An 11,367-nucleotide genomic window follows, 5' to 3' on the forward strand; every position below is an offset into this window, starting at 1 on the left:
TGAGCAAGAGTTGGCTAACATGAATCACATAATTGGCTTTGATACTCTGATTGGTTAAACTTCTAATTGCTGGTTAATTTATTTTTGTACAACACCCCTCATTTTGATGTCAGCACAAATTATTTCTAGTATGGCAAATTTTGTCATTTATACTTGAATAACTTTGAAAAACTGTATTCACATATATCTATGTCTGTCACGATCGTCGTATAGAGGAGGACCAAGGTGCAGCGTGGTAAGTGTACTAATTTTAATTAAAATATGAAACACTTGACAAAACAACAAAAACGATAAACGAACAGTCCTGTAAGGTGAACACACAAAACAGAAAACAACCACCCACAAACACAAGTGGGAACAGGCTACCTAAGTATGATTCTCAATCAGAGACAATGATAGACAGCTGCCTCTGATTGAGAACCATACCAGGCCAAACACATAGAAATACAAAACAAGGACAACATAGAACACCAGACATAGAATATCCACCCACATCACACCCTGACCAAACTAAAAATAGAAACATACAAAGCAATCTACGGTCAGGGCGTGACAATGTCCTTATTGTCCATGAGTTTCTAGTGGATAGACCATATGGTTCAAGAGAAAATAGTCTAATGAAAAAGCATCTAATCAACAACGGCATTATTTTTTATTAACTCTGCAACTTTTTTCACAACTGCCACCGGTTTGACCCCAAATCATGGTGATTTGCATTTAGGATAATGTTTTACATCTTAGTCATTCTATTCATTTTTAAATTGTATATATTTTGCATGTGATAAGGCCACACAGAGGGCCAAAGATAATTACAGACACGTGATAATCTGAAGTACCCAAAAAACCTCACTAGATGTGATCTTATAAAATTCACCCCAAAACTTGAAAGTTGCCAAAATTCTGGTAGTTTACTGGTAATATACCCTCCCTTTGAAACCTTAAATTGAATAGAATAAATTACATTTTTTCCAAGAAAGAACATCAGTTGTGGCACGTAACACAAGATAAAGATATACAGTAAACATATCAACAGCAACACACATGACAGATGCACATGCTTACAAGGTATATACAAGATAAACACTTAAAAGCAGTACTGATGCTGTCTCTCTTGGTTTTAAGAGGTCAAAACCTGAGTGTTACCTAATGGCAGAACTGCATATTGATTGTTCAGTGGAAGTGTCCAATACGATTGATGTTCCCCTCTTACGTGTGTGGTCTTTGTAAATATCTCAGAGAGCCTTTTGGTTTCTCCTTACAATCTTTAAACTGACCTGCACAACTCTCCCTAGGCCCTAGGGTATCATGACCTGAGCCAAACCAGGCAACTAAGCTAACTGTTATGACAGGCTCAAAACAACATCTTTAAAAGGACTGTTTTAAAAAAACTGATTGATTGTTACAGACTTTTAAAGATAAAATAACATGAACCAGATTAGTCAGGAATGATCAGGTGTGTGTGTGGCAATATGAGTACAGTCACTCAGTAGTCATCGAAAAGGTTCCTGAGAAAGAAAAGAGGGGGAAAGAAAATCGTAATATTTCAATTGGATGAAAACACAGGTCATTGTGAGGTAATAAGATGGTCTGACAGCCATTGTGACAAACATAACAGAACAGATACTAACATGCAGCTGAATGCATTATGCAGTCACCATGACTACTCCATGACCACCACAGAAGTACATCATTTCAGAGCTTCTTCCTCAAGAAGAGAGACCACAGCAGAGTGAGAGAATGAAGGTGTAAACCTACTTCTTTACAGCCTCCTGAGCTTGTTGCATCCTGCACTTGTCTGACGATATGAGGGATTGTATCCTGAAACAAAAGGAAATGTTTAAGTTATGTTTAGATTTTGGGGTCATTGTAATTTATACTAAAAGCTTTTGTAACATTCTCAATATCATCTGTTTCACGCTTTCTATCGGGATAATCAAATAAAGTTGTAAAAATACTCACATGTGTGACAGACTGGAGCTTGGTGTGAAGGAGATCAAAACAGACAATGTAGCGGCAAGAAACATACTCCACAGAAATACATTTCAAAGTTTCATAACCAAGTTTCTTGATCAAGGAGAGAGATTACAGAAACATTAAGAGACTATGAAAGTATGAGAAGGTAAACCTATTTCTTACTCAACCTCCGCTTGATTGTTGAGCTGTTTGGTGAGCTGGTTGACGAGTGTGACCTGAAAAAACATAAGGTAATAAAATTATTATTTATCTTAAAAAGCTGTTAAAAATGTGGAAGAGATACTCACATTTGTGATGGACTGGAGGTTGGTGTGACACCGAAATAAATCAAAATAAACAACGTACTGACAAGAACCACATCATCTGATTCATTATTCTTTCATTACAATTATTTAATGATAAAGAATGAGTTTTAACCTGTATAACACCTATTCTCAGAAAATGCAATTATCATGTTTCTTGTTTTCAAATAGATATCCATCATGATCCCTTAAATGTTCTCTAGAATGAGCATCTTACTGTTTGGATGTTGGTGGTGTCTTTAAGGGAGTCCTGCTGATTTCAGGGTCAGGAACTGGGGGTTTTCTACATCAGAAAAGAGATCAACTGGTAAACAACTGGCAGTCAAATCACATTCAGTTCAGAATAACTGTTCAGTTTCAAGGTAATAGTTTGTATCTCTACCTGGAGGAGGTATCTTTTCTCCTCTTAAGAAACCACAGTATTACACAGATTCCAGCAATGAGACACATTGAACCCATCACTGCACCAACTACTGAACAAACCACTGTACCTGTGAATGACAGAGATGACAAGAGAAGACAGAGGTCAACTTCCCAGGTACACTACACCAAAGCCTCATACATGTACATATGGCTCTGCACTACACCTGAAAGTTGAATAGTAAAAGAGCCAGTCAATAGGTTGATTATGACCTGTCATTATTAGAATAACAACCACTTACCACTGATCCTGTCATCATCAGAGACCTGAGATTGACCTAGCACAGAAATACACAGGAAGTACTTCATCATGAACACAGGCAGTACTTCATCATGAACACAGACAGTACTTCATCATGAACACAGGAAGTACTTCCTCATGAACAGACAGTACTTCATCATGACATCATGTTCCTGATCATGTCAATATATTACACATTGATCTATAGACATTTCTCACCAGTAATTGAAGCTGGAATCACCATGGAAGCATTCTTGGTGACATCACTGAAGGACATAGAAGCAACACACCTAACTTCTTTGTCAGTTAGACTGGACACTACCACTGTTACAGTAGTTGTCATAGTGACAGTCCCATTGGGATGGGTGACATCAACCATGGTGGAATGTTCTATCATTATGTGGTCCCAGGTTACTATAGGAACAGGTCGTCCAGTAGCAGAACAGGACAGAGTGATGTGACTGTTGTTGGTTTGTGTGATGAGGAGTGAGGGTCCATACAGCTCTATAGGAAAACAACAAACACAGTTCACAGTGAATTTAAATACCATAATGGTTTCATGCACATTATTTACTAAATGATTCCATTTAAATGATTTACTAAATGATTCCATTTAAATGATTTTCTAAATGATTGCATTTAAATTATTTACTAAATGATTCCATTTAAATTATTTACTAAATGATCACATTTTGATAAATGGTTTCAAGACATTGGATGTATGATCTGATAAAATGGCTGCCTGAAGTTCTGAAGAAGTTGTTCTGAGTCAATAATTTACAGTACATTGTGTTATCAGATTTTACCATTTACTTGGAGGCAGGTCGTTCCACTGATAGCTCCATCTGGAAAGGTGTTAAACAGACACTTGTAGCAGGACTCGTCTCCTCTTGACACTCCTCTGATGACGATAGAGCAGTTCTGCAGTCCCTCATCTTCAAACTCCACTTTCCCCTGAAAAGGTGGGTTGACATTGGGACCTCGTTTGCTGTAAGTGGCCACATTTTCATTCGCCCCAGTTGTCTCTTTTTGCCAGGTGACTTGCCGCACGTCTTTGGGTTTCATGAGCTCACAGTTTAAGACTGCATCTTCTCCCAGGGTTGCTGTGACAACCTGCTGTGTTCTCACCAACTGAGAGAGCCCTGCATGAAGACAGTTACAATAGTTCTTAGACACTAGTAGTACTCAGAATGGTCAGAAGGGGGAGTACGGTGGTAAGGGCAGTCCAGTCCAGTCTAGGCGGGAGGAAGTTATGGCACCTGTTGTAAAACTATCAATTTCTGTCAATTTCAGGATAGAATATACAAGATATGTGCATAAGGCCACAGCATACATCAACATTAAAGTACTCTTTAGAGCGACATCAATCATTCCATACAGTAAGAGTATGGAGTTGCAGATGAAATCATGCATTACTATAGTCAAATGAACTGGTTTGTCAACAGTTAACACACAATACGCATGTGTAACCGGTGTGAATTGGCTAGCTAGTTACAGGGCTGCGCACTAATAAATAAAAAATGTATTCATGTACAGAATTGTTTACAGACATCTTTTTGTATAGCTCAGCTCGATTTTGTGTTTAATAAGCTTAATTTAAGTAGGCAAGTCAGTTAAGAACAAATTCTTATTTACAATGACGGACTACCCCAGCCAAACCCGGACGACGGTGGGCCATTTGTGCTATGTCCTATGGGACACCCAATGGATGTGACGCAGCCTGGATTCAAACCATGTACTGCAGTGACGCTTCTTGTACTGAGGTGCAGTGTCTTAGATCAATGCGCAATATGACATGTATTTCGTGTTGTGAAATTAACAGGTTTGTCTACAGTTGTGAATGCACACAATTAGATCACGACATTGGCACTAACAATATCGCGCCACTTTCAAAGTGGTAGTCAAATGTGGTATTATCGTGCATAAAACAGATATAACTCACCATTAGGGAGGAATATGAGCAGAATAAACAGAGAGTTGAAGAGTGCAGGAGACATGGTGAAAATGTAATTTACTACAGTAATGAAACAAGAGAAAAAGAGCGGGAAATACCTTCTTCCGGTACACCTGCTCCATAGCCTGGGTACCAGTCTGTTTATGCTCTCTTGCCAATTCCTCATTGAATTGCCATACCAACAATGTTTGGCTTGGCAATGACAATGGAGTAGGCAAAAGCACAAACGGATCTGGGACCAGACAACCTCCTGCATAAAAGTGAAAGTAAATTTGCTCTCTGTATTCTGTCTACAGTCACAGTTAAACTCAATCAATTTAGTATTGTGTATATCTGCTGGGGAAATTTGCTTAGGCTTTTTCTTCTTCAGAAGCAGGAAAATAATTTAATTGTTCAATAAACTGTGGAATCTAACACAACAAGCATCTGGAAATTCTGTATTTACATAATAAAATAAATGACGATATGAACTCAAACTCGACACACTTTAATCTAATGAAAATAGGATATCAAACAATCGTCCTCAACATGACATGCAAGCGGTACCGATGCACCAAGTCTGGACCCTGAACAGCTTCTACCACCAAGTCATAAGAATGCTAAATAGTTAGTTATATAGTTAACCATATAGCTACCCGGACTATCTGCGATGACTATTTTACTCTTTTGACTCGTCACGTTTGCTGCTTTTACTGTGTATTATCTTTCCTGTTGCAGTCACTTTATTCCTAGTTAAATGTACATATCTACCCCAATTACCGTGTACCCCTGCACATCCGCTGCCCCGTGTATATAGCCATATTATTCTTACTCAATGTCTATTTATTATTACTTGGATTATTTATTATTATGTTTCTCTATTTTCTTTCTCTCTACATTGTTGTGAAGGGCCCCTAAGTAAGCATTTTACTCTTTGTCTACATATGTTGTTTATGAAGTATGTGACATTTTATTTGATTTTGAAGTTGTATGCATTGCACTGACAGAGGAATCATAGATGAGATCAGGCAAAAATGTAACTTAATAATACATGATGTAGCACAAGTTTATTAAAAGGCATTGGAGAGATGGAGCACATGAGAACATACACAATATCTGAAGACAGTGGGCCTGGCTTCAGCTTTTTATCTGTGGTGTAGGCCTAGGGAAATCAACAATGTTGTCATGGCAACATTTATAGATAATGATATTGTTTCTCAAGGGCTATGGGACGTTCTGAACTTTGAAGGCCGAGCCTAGGCACTAATGATGCCAATAGCATTACTTTACTTAAGTAATAATTACTATTACTTAATTGATATCCAAGATTTACTCAACCAAACACACACCATAAGTGTAACGGCTTTCCTCCTCCTCATCTGAAGAGGAGTAGTAACAAGGATCGGAGGACCAATGCGCAGCGTGGTAATTGTTCATGATGAATCTTTAATAGAACAAACTGAACACTGAAATACAAAACAATGAATTGAACGAACGAAAACCGAAACAGTTCCGTGTGAAACACACAGACACGGAAGACAACCACCCACAAAACACAACAGAAAACAGGCTCCCTAAATATGGTTCCCAATCAGAGACAATGACTAACACCTGCCTCTGATTGAGAACCATATCAGGCCAAACGAGAAACCCAACATAGAAACACAAAACATAGATAACCCACCCAACTCACGCCCTGACCACACTAAAACAAAGAAATAACACAAGAACTAGGGTCAGAACTTGACAATAAGTCAATTTTTTCCCATCATTTTTTACTACCACAAGACCTCATACACCTTACATCAATACAAGTTCAACACTTGCTATCATTTTGAAATTAATTGAGGTGAAATAAGTGGAAGATAAAATATTGCAGACAAAGAAAATAAGTGGACTAATGTCATATTTTGTGAGAGAAGTGATCATTATCTACGCTCCTCTTCTCTTTGGTCTTTCAATAAGTAAACAGCAGGTGGTGCTGCTGTCTTGATATAACCACAACCTGGAGTTTGTGTTTCAGCCCAATGGTAGCCACATTAGCTGAGGGATGGAGATGGAGATGGAGAAAAGTAACATTACAAGCTGGGATACTGCAATAATACCATAAAATGAAGAATATATGTGTGGTTATGATGTGGTATGACAGTTGGGTAACATAGTTATGACAGCTATTAGGACATACACTGCATGACCAAAAGTATGTGGACACCTGCTCGTCGAGCATATCATTCCAAAATCATGGGCATTAATATTGAGTTGGTCCCCCTTTGCTGCTATAACAGCCTCCACTCTTCTGCAAAGGCTTTCCACTAGATGTTGAAATATTGCTGCTGGGACTTGCTTCCATTCAGCCACAAGAGCATTAGTGAGGTCGGGCACTGATGTTGGGCGTTTAGGCTTGGCTCGCAGTTGGCATTCCAATTCATCCTAAAGGTGTTCAATGGGGTTGAGGTCAGGGCTCTGTGCAGGCCCGTCAAGTTCTTCCACACCGATCTCGACAAACCATTTCTGTGTCATGCTGAAACAGGAAAGGGCCTTCCCCAAACTATTGCCACAAAGTACAGAATGTCATTGTATGCTGTATTATTAAGCTTTCCCTTCACTGGAACTAAGGGGCCTAGCCTGAACCATGAAAAACAGCACCAGACCATTATTAATTTTCCACCAAACTTTACAGTTGGCACTATGAATTGGGTCAGGTAGTGTACTCCTGGCATCCGCCAAACCCAGATTTGCCAGATGAACTGCCAGATGATCAAGCGTGATTCATCACTTCAGAAAAGGCCTTTTCCCTTCTCCAGAGTCCAATGGCGGCGAACTTTACACCACTCCAGCTGACGCTTGGCATTGTGCATGGTGATCTTAGACTTGTGTGCGTGTCACGACTCCCACCGAAGGTGGCTCCTCTTCCTGTTCAGGCGGCGCTCGGCGGTCGTCGTCACCGGTCTACTTTTCCTTTTCTGTGAGTTTTGTCTTATTGGTTACACCTGTTTCTTGTTTGGGTTTTGGTTAGGGCTATTTAAGCAGGTTATGCCCGCCTGCTTTTGTGCGGGCTTGTTCCTCTGTTAGTTTGTGGATGTGCATTTGTATTTTATTTTCTCTGGACTGTTTCGGTCCTGTTTTTGGGCCGGTCAGTTTTATGTGCCTAGTGTTTTTGGCGTGACCGTTTTTTACCGCAATAAATATGATTGTCCTAACCCTCTGCTCTCTGCGCCTGACTCCAAACCCACTATTCCTAGAAGACCTGACAGTGCAGCTGCTCGGCCATGGAAACCCATTTCATGAAGCTCCCATTGAAATGTTATTGTGCTGATGTTGCTTCCAGAGGCAGTTTGGAACTCAGTACTGAGTGTTGCACTAATTTGAAGGGGTGTCCACATACTTTGTATATGGTGTATGATAACATAACAGTTAATGACACTTGCCCACTTACGCAAAAATTGCTTCTCCTTTCGGGGTTTCTTCTATAGAACTACAACATCAGTACACATTGGCCGTTTCAGGGTTGATTGAAACTAACCAATATCTGCATCAGTTCTACGCTTGATAAAAATCACCCTTCAGCCTTGTGGTGGTGCAAAACCTATCATTGTTTGTGTCTAAACAAGGAAGTTGATGTGTCTGTGGTTGATCATAAGACACTGCTCAGTGAGTGCTCAGCAAAGACTCCAGTCACAGAGACCAAGATGCCCTAGCAGAGGTGCAAGTGTTTCTGCACAGGAGTAACACAAATACAAGCTAGACAACAGCAGCACTTCCTCCTCTCAGCTCTCAAGGTCCATTTATAACCAAGTCAACCCAGTCAAAGGAGCATCACTTTGGTTTGATTAAGTGTTATTGTGTTCCTCTACTGAGTAAATGCATTATATCTATAGTCGGTCTGAGCAGGAAGTGTTGTGTCAATGTTTGGTTGTTCAGTTGGTCAGTATGTGTGGAAGTGTATCCAGACTTGTTCTGCTTCTGGTGCTGTGGGATCTATTCACAACTGTTCACAGGACCTGCCACTGATAGCTCCATCTGGATAGGCGTTAAACAGACACTTGTAGCAGGACTCGTCTCCTCTTGATACTCCTCTGATGACGATAATGCAGTTCTGCAGTCCCTCGTCTTCAAACTCCACGTTCCTCTGAAAAGGTGGGTTGACTACTGGTCCAAATCGTTTGTTGTAGGTGGCCACATTTTCAGTCGCCCCTGGTGTCACTTTCTGCCAGGTGACTTGAAGCACATCTTTGGGTTTCATGAGCCTGCAGCTGAAGTGAGCATCCTCTCCCAGGGTTGCTGTGACAACCTGCTGTGTTCTCACCAGTTGAGAGAACCCTGCATGAAGACAGTTACAGGCTGTTTAGTACACACATCTAATACAGCACTACATTTTAGCAACCTGCAGTGCACACTGTGAAGGAACTAACCAACTGCATAAATACAGTGCCTTTGGAAAGTATTCAGACCCCTTGACTTTCCACATTTTGTTACCTTACAGCCTTATTCTAAAATGGATTAAATGGAGAGAGAAAAATCCTCAGCAATCTACACACAATTCCCCATAATGACAAAGTGAAAAAAGTTTTTTAGATTTTTTTGCAAAAAACTGAAATACCTTATTTACATAAGTATTCAGACCCTTTTCTATGAGACTCGAAATTGAGCTCAGGTGCATCCTGTTTCCATTGATCATCCTTGAGATGTTTCTACAACTTGATTGGAGTCCACCTGTGGTAAATTCAATTGATTTGACACGATTTGGAAAGGGACCTGTCTATATAAGGTCCCACAGTTGACAGTGAATGTTAAAGCAAAAACCAAGCCATTAGGTCAAAGGAATTGTCCGTAGAGCTCTGAGACAGGATTGTGTTGAGGCACAGATCTGGGTAAGGGTACCAAAACATTTCTGCAGCATTGAAGGTCCTCAAGAACACAGTGGCCTCCATCATTTTTAAATGGAAGAAGTTTGGAACCACCAAGACCCTTCCAAGAGCTGGCCGCTCGGCCAAACTGAGCAATCGGGGGAGAAGGGCCTTGGTCAGGGAGGTGACCAAGAACACGATGATCACTCTGACAGAGCTCTAGAGTTCCTCTGTGGAGATGGGAGAACCTTCCAGAAGGACAACCATCTCTGCAGCACTCCACCAATCAAGCCTTTATGGTAGTGGCCAGACGGAAGCCACTCCTCAGTAAAAGGCACATGACAGCACGCTTGGAGTTTGGCAAAAGGAACCTAAAGACTTTCAGACCATGAGAAACAAGATTCTTTGGCCTGAATGTCAAGAGTCCCGTCTGGAGGAAACCTGGCACACTCCCTACGGTGGAGCATGGTGGTGGCAACATCATAATGTGGGGATGTTTTTCAGCGGCAGGGACTGGGAAACTAGTCAGGATCGTGGCAAATATGAACAGAGCAAAGTACAGAGAGATCCTTGATGAAAACCAGCTCCAGAGCGCTCAGGACTTCAGACTGTGGCGACAGTTCACCTTCCAACAAACAGGACAATGACCCTAAGCACACCGCCAAGACACGGCAGGAGTGGCTACGGGACAAGTCTCTGAATGTCCTTGAGAGGCCCTGCTAGAGTCCAGACTTGAACCTGATCGAACATCTCTGGAGAGACCTGAAAATAGCTCTGCAGCAATGCTCCCCATACAACCTGACAGAGCTTGAGAGGATCTGCAGAGAAGAATGGGAGAAACTCCCCAAATATAGTAGGTGTGCCAAGCTTGAAGCGTCATACCCAAGAAGACAAAAGGCTGTAATTGCTGTCAAAGATGCTTCAACAAAGTACTGAGTAAAAGGTGTGAATACTTATGTAAATGTTATATTTCAGTGTTTTATTTGTAATAAATTAGCAAAAATGACAACTGTTTTTGCTTTGTCATTTTGGGGTATTATGTGTAGATTGATGAAGAAAAAAATCTATTTAATACGTTTTAGAATAAGGCTGTAACCTAACAAAATGTGGAAAAAGTTAAGGGATCTGAATACTCTCCGAAGGCACCTTTCTTTTAAAGGTTTATGCAGTATTGTATCAAAGAGATCCTAATAAAATGAATGCTGCAATATGTAACATTTTGGACGACCCGACCAAATTCATATAGAAAATATAGATCTGTCATTCTCATTGAAAGCAAGTCTAAGAAGCGGTAAATCTGTTCTATGTGTGTTATTTCTATACTTCACATGTTTGCAGCTCAAAATACAATGTTTTTGGTTATGGAAAATAAATATTAATGCGGTTTAGATGGTAGAATGATTCCTTACACTAAGCATTGCTTGTTTTGTCACAAGAACTAGAATTTTAGAAACCAGGAAATGGCGGAGAGATTTCTGCGAGAACCACACTGTAAAAACAAAATATCAAGGTGGCCCAACTCAAGATCTTTTAGTAACTAGTCCCACAGCCTTTTTCAGTCAGCGTGGCATAAGCTTCACATTTTAAGGTAAACGTTTCTAAATCAATTAGACAAGTTGGCAAAAACTTTGTTCCAACTTCACTAGACAA

General features: G+C 40.3%; 1 protein-coding gene across 2 annotated transcripts; it reads right to left on the reverse strand.

The window, feature by feature from the left end:
• Positions 1-228: 228 nt before the first annotated feature.
• On the reverse strand, positions 229-5,078 carry LOC139532706 (nectin-1-like). Of its 2 annotated transcripts, XM_071330644.1 has the most exons (10): positions 4,880-5,077; positions 3,744-4,079; positions 3,157-3,441; positions 2,939-2,974; positions 2,659-2,767; positions 2,494-2,559; positions 2,137-2,189; positions 1,960-1,977; positions 1,756-1,818; positions 229-1,505 (listed from the first exon to the last, which is right to left on the reverse strand). In XM_071330644.1, coding segments are annotated over exons 1-9 (1,083 nt in total). In that variant the 5' UTR covers positions 5,058-5,077; the 3' UTR covers positions 229-1,505; positions 1,756-1,816. The 2 variants fall into 2 exon arrangements, with proteins under 2 accessions (XP_071186745.1, XP_071186744.1); XM_071330643.1 differs by having other exon boundaries at positions 1,756-1,977; positions 4,880-5,078.
• Between the last annotated feature and the right edge of the window lie 6,289 nt (positions 5,079-11,367).

Source organism: Salvelinus alpinus, chromosome 10 (assembly GCF_045679555.1).
Source record: "Salvelinus alpinus chromosome 10, SLU_Salpinus.1, whole genome shotgun sequence".
NCBI classification, from domain to species: domain Eukaryota; kingdom Metazoa; phylum Chordata; class Actinopteri; order Salmoniformes; family Salmonidae; genus Salvelinus; species Salvelinus alpinus.

Excerpts from the sequence above, each read along its gene's own strand:
- LOC139532706 (XM_071330643.1), bottom strand. The coding sequence starts at position 5,057 with ATGAGGAATTGGCAAGAGAGCATAAACAGACTGGTACCCAGGCTATGG. Across the intron at positions 3,442-3,743 it reads GACCTGCCTCCAAGTAAATG|AGCTGTATGGACCCTCACTC; the intron begins GTAAAATCTGAT and ends GTTTTCCTATAG. Across the intron at positions 2,560-2,658 it reads AGAAAAGATACCTCCTCCAG|AAAACCCCCAGTTCCTGACC; the intron begins GTAGAGATACAA and ends TTTCTGATGTAG.